At 42.3% G+C, this 13,977-nt stretch overlaps 1 protein-coding gene across 4 annotated transcripts in view; it reads left to right on the plus strand.

Moving 5' to 3' along the window:
• The window catches only part of tox2 (TOX high mobility group box family member 2), a 98,153-nt gene that overhangs the window by 81,929 nt on the left and 2,247 nt on the right, over positions 1 to 13,977 (plus strand). For 2 of the 4 annotated variants that reach the window (XM_085777678.1, XM_085777676.1), the window contains exons 5-9: positions 2,882 to 3,148; positions 4,597 to 4,827; positions 9,996 to 10,076; positions 12,641 to 13,051; positions 13,161 to 13,309. In XM_085777678.1, coding sequence (XP_085633804.1) covers positions 2,882 to 3,148; positions 4,597 to 4,827; positions 9,996 to 10,076; positions 12,641 to 13,051; positions 13,161 to 13,309 — 1,139 coding nt within the window. The remainder of the gene's footprint in view (positions 1 to 2,881; positions 3,149 to 4,596; positions 4,828 to 9,995; positions 10,077 to 12,640; positions 13,052 to 13,160; positions 13,310 to 13,977) is intronic. The other 2 variants (XM_085777680.1, XM_085777679.1) reach the window with 1 other exon arrangement.

Genomic DNA, 13,977 nt, shown 5'->3' on the forward strand with positions numbered 1-13,977 from the left:
ATTTAAAGCCTTTGCCGACTGCCAGGGTTTTACCCAATCACACCCTCACCAGGCTGATAGCACCCGGTACCCACGATGCCATGGTGACACGTTGTCTTCCCTCCCCATGAACTCCCACTTCTCTGCATGTCTCCCTCTTGTTTATATTAAACATGGTGTGGCTCAGATTAAAAGGTGACAATTTTGCCTGGAGGCTGTTGCTATGGAAATGCGTCTGCTATATCTATGATAGGCCATTCATGTTTGATTAATTGGTTTTTCAATGCTTCCTCGTTTGTGAGAAGAGGACCCTTAAAGAGCAAGTCCATGGAAAATGGAAAATTAATGGATTTCTATTTCCCTCTCCCCCTCTTGTTCTGTTCTGTCTTACTTATTTTACTGAAGCTATTTCCTCATGTTTTAAGAACTATAGTGATGGTGTTTTGAATTATGATTGGAAGTTGGAGATTGCCGTGGTTGGGGGGGGGAGGTTCGAGCTCGTTATTTGAAATGCAAAAGGAATGTCTTTGTTCATGGCTGCCTTTTGTGAGCAGCTGCTGAGGCAAACACAGAATCTAATGTCGTGTGAATATTATGAGTTTTCAAAGCAGGCCAGGGCCTCGTACAACATTACTTTGTTGTGCATTTTTATTCTGGCAATCTACTGGGACCAATTATGATTAGAGAGCTGAGCCTTCATCTCTGAACCTCTAACTTGTGTTTATCAAGACCTCATATGCTCGGGCCCTTTCAATTTGATCTTTTCTGCGCTGCACTAATGTGTAATGTATTATTTAACTCATAAATGTTTAAAAGAGCTAACAAATGCTAGTTCATCACTTTCTGATCTGTAAATTGCCAAACATTCCCATTTATGCCTGCATTAAAAGCATCCTTTGGTCCGTGCTCATGTTGTATCCTGATGAATCTTGAAGAAAAGCTTTTGATGTAGTTATTATTTAAGATCTTTTAAGGCTGCTTAGTGCAGAACTTTGTGAGAGTCTGATTCTGTAATCTCTCTGAAGGGTGTTCTCAGTGTACGGGTCATTCTCTGGCTGTGAGCGCCATTTCTGTTTCTATTCGTGGTTCTTGAGTGTTGCAAAAAGTGTTCTTTAACGTGGCAGTAACTTATATTTTTCTCCTTCATGGCACATGGCCGCAGGTGTAATTTATCTGCAGGGGATTGATAGGGTTTCTGATCAATGCCATTGACTCAACGATCGCTTTACCATCTGCTGGGCACTCTGGCTTTTCAGAAAGAAATTAAATTTTCAGAACTGAAGGCACCGACCTGGCCGCTGTGTCTCATGGATCTCAGAGGGGCCGTAGCTTTGTGACCGACTGTGGAGGTCATTAGAAGTCAATAGAAATTATGGATTGTACCTTTAAACTGTAAGAGAGAGCTCCTGTGAAATATTAAATCGTTCTAAGTTAAGTGGTAATAGGTATGTGGGCGAATGTTGAAGCAATGCAAAAGTGCCTTGAGATACGAGTCATAACCGTGGAGAATGTGAATAGTATGGGGAACAAACTGCAAAGTAGTTTTTATTTCACGGACATACCTGCAATAATTGACTTTTTTTTTCTCTTCCACTTAAACAACCGAGCACAACTCTGACATACTATCACCTTTTGAATTTATGTGGCGAAACTGTTAGCAAACAGCCGCTCGTTTTTCACATCTGCCAGATACAGCAACATTAGCACTGATTCACAGTCGTGTTCCTGGCCTTCTGATGAATTACATTCACTCTCCTTTTAGCTCTGTTTTTGGTTTCCACTAACCACTAGAAAAATATCTCTATCTTTCACTGGCAAATGATCCACTTTCTTCTAGTCATTAACTGCATCTCTCCATTATTTGGTGCTAAACAGGAATTGTTATTTCAGGTCTGTGGAAGCATTTTACTCTATAATCTGGTCTGCAAAAACAATAATTATTGATGGTGACCTGGAAAACCAAAACAATGAGCTGAGGGGAACCGTGGTCTTGTCATGTGCTTTTTTTATGCACATAGTCATATGATCCTGGCATTCATACTCTGATGGCAGTCTTAAAGATAATTTATCATTTTAAAAAATCAAATTTTTAAAAAGGGCATGTGAGGGTCACATTTGCTTGATTGACAGCATGTAATCGCATAGTCATGGTATCCAACATGAGGCCTCCACCCGGCTCCACCTCTTGGAAAATGTAGTTTTTCCACATCTTGTAACCCGACAAAGACTGTGGCAGGCAACAAGCACAGATCCCTCCATCTTTCAAAATGAGACTAGAGACAACTACTGTAAGAATGGTGTAACAGGTGATACATTTATGTTTTTATTTTAGATGTATTAGCTCCCAGGAGGCAAATATACTATACGGTGCCATGTTGAGTGTCTAAAATGAAGTTGCAGTGAGTTTATCTTCGTTGGCTTGAGCTGAGAAGTGGTACCGTCTTATTTTTGTGAGTTATTCAGTTGGTTGAGCTTACCGAAAACCTTGAACCTTCATAGCCGTGCTTAATAAGGTCAGTGCTGAAGGCAGGTACCAAACAAGCAACAGATAAATTTGACCACAAGGCTACTGTATAGCATATGTTACTGTCCTAAGAAAAGACAGCAGTGAAAAGGACAGAAGCTCTCTAACCACCGGCCTAAGTTGAACTGCAAAACCTGTAAGAGGCGTTTTGTTTTTTTTTTGGGGGGGGGGGGGGGTCAGACATATTTCCCTCTTCACATCTAAATTTTTGTAGTTTTTTTTGTCTTTAGCTGTTGTCCAATACACATACACATTTGCTCCAATTTTGATAATGTCATCTCCACCTTTTGAGTAATTGCATATTTGGCTGATTGGCAAACTTTTATCCCTTTGAGTAGAGGAGAAGATAGTAAAGCTGGTGTTCTTCTCTCGCCCCAGATGCAGGAGATGGCTTTGCACCACCACCAACAGCAACACCATCACCAGCACCCAGACGGCGCTCATTATGACCCTGCCCGTAACCACCACATGATAAACAGCTCACCTCCGATACTGCCCAACCCTATGAGTGCACTGTCCCAGCTAAACTCTCAGGTCAGCCGGAGCGCACTGCCTCATGGCTCCCCCTCACCTCCCGGAAGTAAATCGGCCACACCCTCCCCCTCCAGCTCCAATCAGGAAGAGGAGACTGATCCTCATTCGAAGGTACTGGTGCGGCTTGTCTGGCTTGTAGCTGTGGAGTAGCAGGGGCAGGTCGGCCCTGACAGTGTTTGCATGCTCGCTGTAGGAAAGCAGGGACAGTCAGACCTGGTTGAATATATTTGCTGGGAGTTGGAGTTCTAGCTATGGTTTTTCCTACAGTGTATATATATAGTATATAGTGGTGTGGTGCAGTTAGCTCTCACGTTTGAAAAGAAAATTGCTTTGAGATATATAGCTCATGATTGAATTTAATTTTTCCATCCATTTTTCTTTATTCTGAGCTGCACAGTTAAATCAAAAGCAACATTAGGAATGAGTTTCTTTTTTTCTTAAATATGATTCAGACACAATCTTCTCTTTGTGCAAAAAATAATAATTTCACCCTCAGACAAATTGACACATTTGTGAATTGCTCACAATCCACAGCATGCCTCACACGCACGTGACACGATGTGAAATCTCTTAACATGATGCAGTTGTTGAAATGTGTGTATAGCTGCAGGAATGTTATTTACAGATGTGAAGGATATTTTAATGGGTTGATCATCCTCGCAGATACAAGGTTTTGGCAATCCCATCTAATTCTGTTACATACAGCCCTGTTTGAAACCTACCACGCCTCCATTTACATCACTCATTCATCCAAATGAAAAGAGAAGGATACTTGTTTAGATTCATTTGGTTTATGTAAATCTGTAAAAACTGCTTTCATAAATTGCACACAGACCAGTGTCTCCATGGATTTGCTTGGTTTCTATCAGGGAAATGTGAATGAGTGTGTAATTTAATCTGTCTGGTCCACAGTGTTACAGATCCATCTGTGTATTTAAATGCTGGGTCGCAGTGACACTGTATAACAAGAAGGGGGATCCTGTAGTTTTAAAAATATATTTCCCAACCCATACATCTCTGCTGTACTTCGCACTGTGTGTGTGTGTGTGTGAATAAAAATGATTACCATCTCTCCTATCAGTAAGTAATTCCATTTGCTCTCTCCAATTCATTCTGAAACCACATCAAAGCCAGAGCAGATACAGCAGGCGATTTAAAATTCCTTTCACCCCTGGCATGAAAAGTCAGAATTTATGACTTGCTGAACAACTCAAAAATAAAGATTTGAAAAGGTTTGATAAATTCAACTAACAGATGTTATTTTTGACAAAGTAAGGCAGAAGAGAAAAACTGCTGTCAACCAGTGCCTGTGTCAGAGTGTGACTGTCAGTGAAACATCGCCGCAATATTCAAACGCCGACGACACGGCTGTCGAACGGAGAGATTGAATTATGGATTTAATGAAGTTTACATGCTTCACCTGGACCCAATGTTACAAGCATTCATCAGAGATGCGATTATTCCCTCCAAAGGCAGTTCAATTGTGAAAGCTTCTTTTTTTTTTTGCAGCGTCAATAAAGCCGTTTTTGTGTGTGTGTGTCTCTCTGATGGTCTTCCAGATCACAGGCGAGAAACGACCGTCTTCAGAGATGATGAAGCCCAAGCCCAAACCCCAAAAAAAGAAGAAGAAGAAGGATCCCAACGAGCCTACAAAGCCTGTGTCAGCCTACGCCTTGTTCTTCAGAGACACCCAGGCAGCCATTAAGGGACAGAACCCCAATGCCACCTTTGGCGACGTGTCCAAGATAGTGGCCTCCATGTGGGACGGACTGGGAGAGGAGCAGAAACAGGTAGAGTCATGTTTTAGCATTTTACTCTATCCTCTAATCCAATTGATGATGCCGTACAGTATTTGTGTATCTAATGTATTACAGGCATGGCCTCGCCAGCCATGAGGTCTTTGCACACACACATCCATAACTTTCAATGTAGATGCGCTGTTTGAGAGATCTCAAACAGCAACACATCATCTAAAGAAATTCAAGAACAGATGAAAAAACAAATATAGACATTTAAACATTTCTAAAGCTTTGGGACTCCAGTGAACCATGGTGAGAGGTGACTTTATCCACTAATGGAGAAAGCTAAGCTTAGAACAGTGGTGAAAACCTTCCCTAGATGGCTGCCCTACCAAAATACTATAAAAAAATAAATAAAACGAATGATTTAAGTGTGACAAATCTGCAAGAAAGTAAGAAATCCGGAAGGGGGTAAATACTTTTTCACTGCACTTTATTTAATGGAGAGGGAACACTACCCGATGTTCTCGGCTGTAAACAGTAGGCTAAATATAATCATAATAAGAAGAAGAATAAAAAGTCTACTTTATATAATTGAGGGTCATTTTTATGTAATTATGTACAGCCTATAAAAGCACTAGCTAAAGGGGTCCAAAGTGAGGCATAGTTTTTTGTCAATAATGTGGACATTTTCCACATATTCACATACCCCACCCCCCCATGTCTTATAGCAAATGTAACTTTACTATGTATTAAGCAGAACAATGAGAAATCATGTCTAGAAAGACGTCCAGAGGCATCACTGCATTTTTGCTCAAATAACAACATGGCGGTTCCATCTGAGTGGTGACTGTTGGCAAAAACAGTTAAACATGTGACTGTGAGCTAAATAATTTCTGGCCCATGATTGAAACTATGGGTGTATTGTCTTGTTTTAGCTCTAAATGCATCTATGAACGATTCTAATAGCACACAATCAAATACTGTCACTATCCTGTGTGAATGCAATAAAAAAAATAAAAAATAAATCACATAGTGACCGAAATAAATAGTTTGGTTTCATTAGCTGCAGACATATTTGACAGCATATTTTCAGGAGTCAATTTCATTTTGTTGAAGCCTCACTTGCACATAAGGAACTGCAGTAACATTTGTGGAAAGCATTTCTGTCCAGCACATATTCTGTTTCATTTCAGTACAACAGACAAAGTCAAAAAAAAAGGTTTCTATGTGTTTGTGGTAACAAATGATGGTGTGAAATGAATGGAAAACGAGACAGTCTGATGATCATGCGCAGACTCATATTTTTAGAATATCCAGTCAGGGCGCAGCCTATTGGGTGTCAAATAAAAGCACCTGTCTCGATGACAAAGTGCAGCCCATTCTCCTCAACCCCAGCCACTGTCGACTAGACCCTATCTAGCATGTGTGTGTTTTTCTCCCACCAAACCTACTTTATACGCTGGACTTTGGAGGCCGTCTGTCCCTTTTATTTGCAGTTAATTTTTGCCGCCTTCACCGGGGCTCTTCACCATGAATCTTCATTTCGCCGCTGACACCCTTGAATGTGAATTCCTCATTTCCTGTCCTTTTATTTATATCTGTTGCCTGGTGATTTGATCATGCTGGGAATACAAGATTAGCAATTGCCTTGTCCTTGGTTTCGCCTCAAGGACATCTGCTCCTGAAATGTTATTGTTTGTGCTTCTTAACCCTTTGTGTCCTGGCTTCTTTTTTTACCTTAGGTTTCTCTCTCCCTCTCTCTCTCTCTCTCTCTCTCTCTCTCTCTGCCTCTCTTGCTCTCTCTCTGTCTCATTGTCTCTCTCCCTCTTCCCCCTAAATGCATTTGTCCTTCACAGTTTTACCTGGGAACAGAGCTGAAACGAACAAAAGGGCAGCTCTGCCATTAAAAATCCATCCGTTTGTTGTGTCATTCCACAGCTAATTTTTTGATTTGTTTGTGCATTCATGTGTTTAATCAAACGTGTCACCTCGCAAGACACATAATTAACTGGAGGTAATGATGTCATTATGGACTGAAATGTAGTACCCTCTCTGGGCAATAACACTGTGATTGCTCTAATTATTCTCAGTGACTAACACTGTCACTTATTCCAGTACAACAAATGGGCAAACTTGATAACTGCGCATTTGCAGAGTGTAACCAATTTAGCAATTGCGTGTTAACATGCATTAAACGATAAATCTTCTCTTCTTGGTTTAATCCAAAAACATATTTTACCACAGCCTGCTGTGTACCCAACTGCTGGCCAGAAAAATGCACATGGAATATGTAAAAACTTTCCATGACGACATCTCATAGCTTAAAGGCTTCTATCTCCCCCTGCTCATGATGAGTAGATGAATTTGCCATTATTTGCCCCCCCCCACCCCTCCACAACACTGTCTGTCACGTCATCTCTATAGGGCCGATGAGGTGTGTTCTATAATGTCACAGTCAGACCCTGTGGAGCCGCAGGAGCAGCAGAATGTAAACACAACCCTTCCCCTACACACATCTTTGTTTTAACTAGAAAGTGGCCCCTGTTTCCAATTACCTGTAGGGTTCCTCAAACGCACCGCTGCACAGCCCAACTCACGCAGACGCAGCCAAGGCAATACGGGTTATTGCTGCATTGTATTTAAATAATGATCAGAAGTTTCATTGCTGTGTATTCTGTTCTTTTTGGTGATTCTTTTTGTCGTCTATCCCCCCACCCACCCCCCACCTCCTTTGCCTCCTCTCTTCTTGTGTATTCTCCAGTGCCGTCCTTGAGTTTCAGAGAACAAAGTTTTTTTTTATTCATGTTTATGTTCATATTTTCTTTTTTATTAAGATGTTTTCTTAGCTTGCACGCTATACACTTCTTCTTTTTTTTATATTCCCAAAGGCCTTTGCTTTACTGTGCAAGATCAGTGTATTATTTGGGCTGTGTTATTCCTCAAGGTGACTACATGTTAAAGCTGCCCCAGAAACACAAAAGAACATTTTTCTTGTTTTTGTTATTCAAGATTAAGATCAATTTTCGGTTTTTACAAGAGCAGGGAGGGAACAATGATAATGCAGCCGGAGAGGGGGGAGGAGAGACCTTACAGTAGCTTTATTTAATTGTGTGTGCTGTGTTGGCGTTGTGTACTGGTGAAGGTAGAAGGACCGAGGTAGAAGGAAATAAAAGCAGTCACTTTGTCTAAATGGAACAAATAGTTCATCCTGGCTGAGTATTAGTAGCTGTTCAATAGTATCAATCCATCTGTTTTTCTTTTTCTTTTTGCAGTTTTCTGCTTCATTGTCTCCTGTATGTCTTTTTCTTTTGTAATTGTCCCCTTTTCCTCTTACAAAACACCTATCCTTTCCTCTTCTTTCCTCTCTTCTCATCCCTTCCTATCCACTCTCCTCTATCTCTACAATTCCAGTCTGTTTCCTCTCCTCCTCCTCCTCCTCCTCCTCTCCCACCGCCTCCTCCTCCTCCCACTCCTCCTCCTCTCACCGGTTGCTCGGTCTTTCGGTCGTAGGGGTAATCACTCCCTTCAGTGTCAGCAGGGTGCGGAGTTATTGTCTCCTGTAATTAACTGGTTATCAAACAAGAACATTTCATTAAGGTACAATTAGGGGCTAATTCAGGCGGGACACCTCTGTGTCAGGATTACGATGGAGGCATATGCTCTCTCCTTGCAGCTTTGTTATTTTTAATTCATACTGACCTGCAGCCTCTGACGGCTTCAATTGCTAATGAATCCACTCACTTTGGAATAATTAGACATCCTTAGGCATGGTAATTTATTTAAAAGTATCCGTCGTTGCGCAAATCATTAGCTGTGTTAAATTAATTTGAAATTAAAGCTGCTGGGAGTAGTTTGGGGTTCATTAAAGAGGCAGCCATGGCTCTATCAATATTTAAGGAGAAAGGGCTAAGGTTGTCACTTTTTTGTGTATGTTTTCTTTACCACAACTCCAATTAATCTGCGAGTACATACTGTCTGCTTTCATTAAGAAATCTGTAGCTCAGAGTTCTTCATTCAAATGAGTCTCCGTCCAAAATATCTCAGTGTATACCATAGGAGGGGGGCTGTAATAATAATAATAATGTAAATAGGGATGAGTGAGGGGATAAACATCAGCTGTTTGAGCAGGAGATTGTATCCGTCTTCATCCCCATTTGTTTGCTGTTCTGTGTGTATGTCTGTTTGTTTATTGACTGTACTGTGTGTATGTGTGTGTGAGAGATAGAGAGTGTGTGTGTGTGTGTGTGTGTGTGTGTGTGTGTGTGTGTGTGTGTGTGTGTGTGTGTGTGTGTGTGTGTGTGTGTGTGTGTGTGTGTGTGTGTGAGAGAGAGCTAGCGGCCGTCTCTGCCTATGTGCATTCAGCAACACATGAATGCTTAATGGTTATTCTACCCCACCTCTTTGAAAGAAATGACCCCATCCATGGAGCCACAGACAGTCTCTCACTGAGGATCAGTAATTACCCAATGCATTCACACGCACGCACACGCACACACACACACACACACACACACACACATACATACACAGAGACACACAAATTCTCCTTCATATTAAAATGCTTCAGAGAGAAGCTGAGATCTGAGTCTTCCTCATCGATTTAAGGGTGGACTTTTTGCAACTTGTTTTCCCTGCATCAGAAAGGCAATGGCAGCTATAAAGAGGCCGTGAGTGACATGTGATGACATTAACTCGAATTCCCTGTCTACACGCATCATTTGAGGTTCATTCAGAAGGCTTGAGATTGCCTCTTTGCTAATGCTGTTTTGAATTCTTCTTTTTTTTTTTTCCACCCTTCCTCGTCTCAATGATTTGCTGGGACATCAGCTCTGATTAAGAGATGAGCAACAGCCTTGACAGAGGAAGCATAACACAAAATGACAAACAGCTTCTCACTCCTCATTTAGCTCTGTAATATTTAATAACTCCCAGTTTCAACATAACTGCTTGCAGGTTTTCGCTCTGGACGTTTTTCAAGGAAGAAATGATTCAAACGCAGCAACATCGCACGGACGCTCAAAGCTCCTTGACTTCATAAGTGTAAAGTGAATGCATCTTATATGTTTTTCATTGCAGAGTGCACTGTCAGGTCAAAACAATCACACTATGGCTCCTACACCCCCCCCCCACATCAGTCAGTGTGGATCACGCGGTCATTTTAGCCTTTGGCATCACCTTGTAATCAATCGTTGTTGTTGTTGTGTTTGCTCCTGCAGAACTACAAGAGGAAAACAGAGGCTGCTAAGAAGGAGTACCTGAAAGCCCTGGCCGCCTACAGAGCCAGCCTGGTTTCCAAGGTAACCGCAGGGGTCACATCTTTGATATACATGGGTCAGCGGCGATATAAGGGATGATAAATTAGACAGAGAATTCCTCTCACTTTTATTCCAAGGAAAGGGTCCACTTGCTGCACTAAAGGGTTAGTGCGTGCGTTTGTGTGTGCGTTTGTGTGTGTGTGTGTGTGTGCGTGCGTGCGTGTGTGTGTGCTCAAAGGCGAACTGTGAAAATTAGGCCTCAAACACAACCCGATTTGCAACCTGGGGAGAAATGAAAAGTAGCAGATGAGCAGAAGTGGACATTACTGATGGGCTGCTAATGTGTTGGCTGAGCTTTACTCACACCTATGCTGCTCTCTCTTTGCTGCGGGTTACTCCAGTTTAGCCCTGAACATTAATACATTTCTAGAAGCTTGTGTGAAAAAACCATATACACATTGTAAAAGCCCCCACCCCCGACCAACATCTGCAATGCTTCTACCAGCGTTATCACAGTAATAGGGGGGTGCGCCTGTTCACTCGGTGCACAGCGTTTCTCTTCTCAGTGTCCACATTGTTTTTCTGAAACACAACTCTAAATTGCATTAGCATATGCCAAGCTCCTCCTCCTTTCCTTCCCCCTCTCCCTCCCTCCCTCACCCCACTCTGTCCTCCCTCCCTCCCTCCCGCGCACCGCCACACTTCCTCTCACGCTCATGGGCTGAAAACAAGCACCTTGATTAAAGCATGAATAGTTAATTCATCAGCCTCTTCACTGTGGCGCACTTTCAACTAAAAAGACCATTCTCATCTCTTGTCTTTGGTGCAATTAGACATTCACGTCAGAGCTCCCTATACAGAGATTTGATTGATACTATACGTTGGGAGATTGCCAGTCAAAAAAACTGACTGACAAAAATAAACCTGCCACTCCCCAACCAACCACCCCCCAGCCCCCTCCTTTCACTTATTCAGTACCAGCCAATCCGATTCAACACGACTTTTTTTTTTTTTTTAATTACCAATGAAGGAGTCTTTTCAACGTGAATTGGGGTGGGTGGAATTAGAGGTAATTGGAGTCTCATTTGAAGGATTCACATCTTCAGTGTGCACCTGTTGCCTTTTTGTTTTGTGGCGCATGTCGGTTTGTTTGGGAGAAGGAGTAGATGAAAAAAAAAAAAAAAGTTTGATTGCTACCCACTGTAAGTCATGGCACTTCTTCTTGTGTTGAGCTAAATCCAAAAAACTCCCAAGTACAGAATGTGTTTTTGAAAAAGTCCTCGATGAAAAACACAAGTCCTCATAACATGGAAAATATATGCCGTCCATATGAAAGCCCTTTTTGTAATGCTTTAACATTAATCACCCCCCATCATCTCACCCTCCCCCTTCTCCCCCACGTGTCCCTGCAAACTGCGTCTGTCCCTCTGCTTTATCCGTCCCTCCATCCCCGTTTCCATTGATTATTTCAGGGGTACAGAGGGATGGATGTGAGCCATTACTAAATAGCAGACCACCACACATCACTCCAGCCAGCCTGACAGTTAATGAGAAACACTGGATGTATTTCATACACACATCACCTCATGAAAAAAAAAAAAAAGCGAGACAGCAAGCCCAGCAGAATAAGAGTGTGGGTGTGTGTTAAGTCTCTATGCATCAACAGGGTTTGTGTGGAATGAATAGAGAAGAAGAACAGAACAGTGACCATTAGCATTAGCCACTAAGGCTGGGTTGCACCAACAAGGTTTAATTTAATCTAAGATTAGTAAAACTATGTTTAAAATGAGTTAATCCAGGTTTAAAATTAAGCAGAGCTCTGTTGCACCATTTAAAATTAATCTCAGTTTAGTAAAACTCAGTTTAACTGAATTTAAACTGAGTTTAAACTGATTTAAATCAATAGGGATAATTGTGGATATCGAAATTAAAATTAATAATTAATTACGCAATTAAATATATAGGCTACGCCACCTGAAGTGTGCTGTCAGGATCCCGGGAGCCTGTTTCAACGGGTGCTTTTCCGCAACAAAAACGTTAGCCTGACGTTTTGTTAACTTGATCAGCTACGTTAACATGGCTAAATGTGACTTTAGGTTATGAATAGTTGTATTTTTGTTTTATTTGTTCGGATCCCCATTAGCTGCGCTATAGAGCACCACTGCTCTTCCTGGGGTCCACACTTAAAACCAGTACATTTTAACATCTACAATCACAACACGAAAAAGACAAGAGAAGTCAACAAAAACTTTAAACATTAAATCGGATTGTCATCCATGTCAAGATACTCCAATGTACAGTGGTTATAAAATAAAATAGAATAAAATAAAAGGGTAAAACCCTACTACCCACACATACCCACAACCCTTTGTGGGTATGTGTGTGTGCATGTGTATGTGTGCGTATGTTATTTTACAGATATAAAATTCCAAGATGTTTTTTTATTTGCTTTTTGAATGTTAGTTTGTGTGTGAGTTTAGTTATTTGCAGTGGTAAGGAGTTCCATGCTTTCATTGATCTGTATTCGATTGTATTCTATAGTACAGATACAGTGAAGTATACGAAGGTATTGCATAAACATCCCCTTCCTCCTCTCTCCTGTCTAGACATATAATGATCCGGTGGAGACAAAAAGTGCCCAAACAAGCCAGGCCTCTCCACATATGATGCCAGCCAACCCCCCCCTGTACAGTGTGCCACCTCCCCCCCAGCCGTCATCGCCCTACCTGGGGCCCGGGGCCTTCCCTCTCACCGACCTGCAGAGCTACGCAGGACACGCCCCTCGCCACACCCTGTCGCAGACGCTCAGCCAATCGCAGATGCTGCCCAGCATTAGTGCCTCTCCCCCTTCCTCCTTCCAGATCAGCCCCCCCCTTCACCCCCACCAGCAGCTCTCTCTGCACCAGAGCTCGCTCCTCAACCAGCCTATCCGCATGCAGCAGGTCCAGTCCCAGCCAATCATCCCTCACCAGATGGGGCTGCAGGCCTCCCTTCACTCCCCCCCTCCTGGGCAGCAGGTAGAGTAACAAACCGAGACACACCTGCCGCTGTGGAGCAGCTTGCGTATTAAGTCGTGAGCTTCATCTTCCTTTCTTTCTTTCTTTCTTTCTTTCTTCCTTCCTCCAGGGTTTTTCTCACCTCCAGTCAGAGTATCAGAAGAGCATTGGGGGTTCCCAGTCTCCAGGAGCTCCTGGCCCTGGTCCAGGCCCTGGAGTGGCTCAGAGCCATGACTGGGACAGTGAATACTGCAATCGGGAGTGTGGCAACCACTGCAGGTCAGTGGAAACAGAGGAGACAGTTTTATTTGCTTCCCACAGTCTGTTTTTCCACAATAACCTTTGTTACTGCAACTCATCAAATCACATGGGCTTGAATAATAACACACGGAAAGGAGACGAACGAACCAACTGTGCACAACCATGGCTCATTTACGCTCAGAAAAGGGCAAAATATATTGAAAAACAAAAACCGTATACGTTAAGATAATGAAAGTAGGCTATAATGTTTTCTTTTGAATTTTTTTACCATAAATCTGAACCTTAGACCAGAACTCCATTAGAAATAAGCATATAGCATATTTCCATGGCAGACGTGTCTCCACACTGCTTTCACAATACGAGTGTTGAAAATTGTCAGCTCTGTTCCAGTGAGACAGGGAGACAGCTGGAGAGGTAATGGTGAGATAATAGAGCTTGTCATGTGTTTGTCAGACAGCAGTAAAAAACAGATGTTCCCACCACAAGTTTTCACTGTTATTGTACTAAATGGTTTGGTGGGCTGTGCCGTCCTGCAGCACACCGAGGATATTCTGAGCACGCTTAACGCACTGTATGAGATGTTGCATTTATTAACAGGCTTTGGTTAGAGTGAGGTTAAAGCTCAGAGAGGGAATGGGGGTGTTTCGCTTTAGATTGTGGGCATGAAATGTATTATCCATCCCCTT

This window comes from Trachurus japonicus, chromosome 5 (assembly GCF_045865225.1).
Source record: "Trachurus japonicus isolate A0001 chromosome 5, Traja_1.0".
Classification (NCBI taxonomy): Eukaryota; Metazoa; Chordata; class Actinopteri; order Carangiformes; family Carangidae; genus Trachurus; species Trachurus japonicus.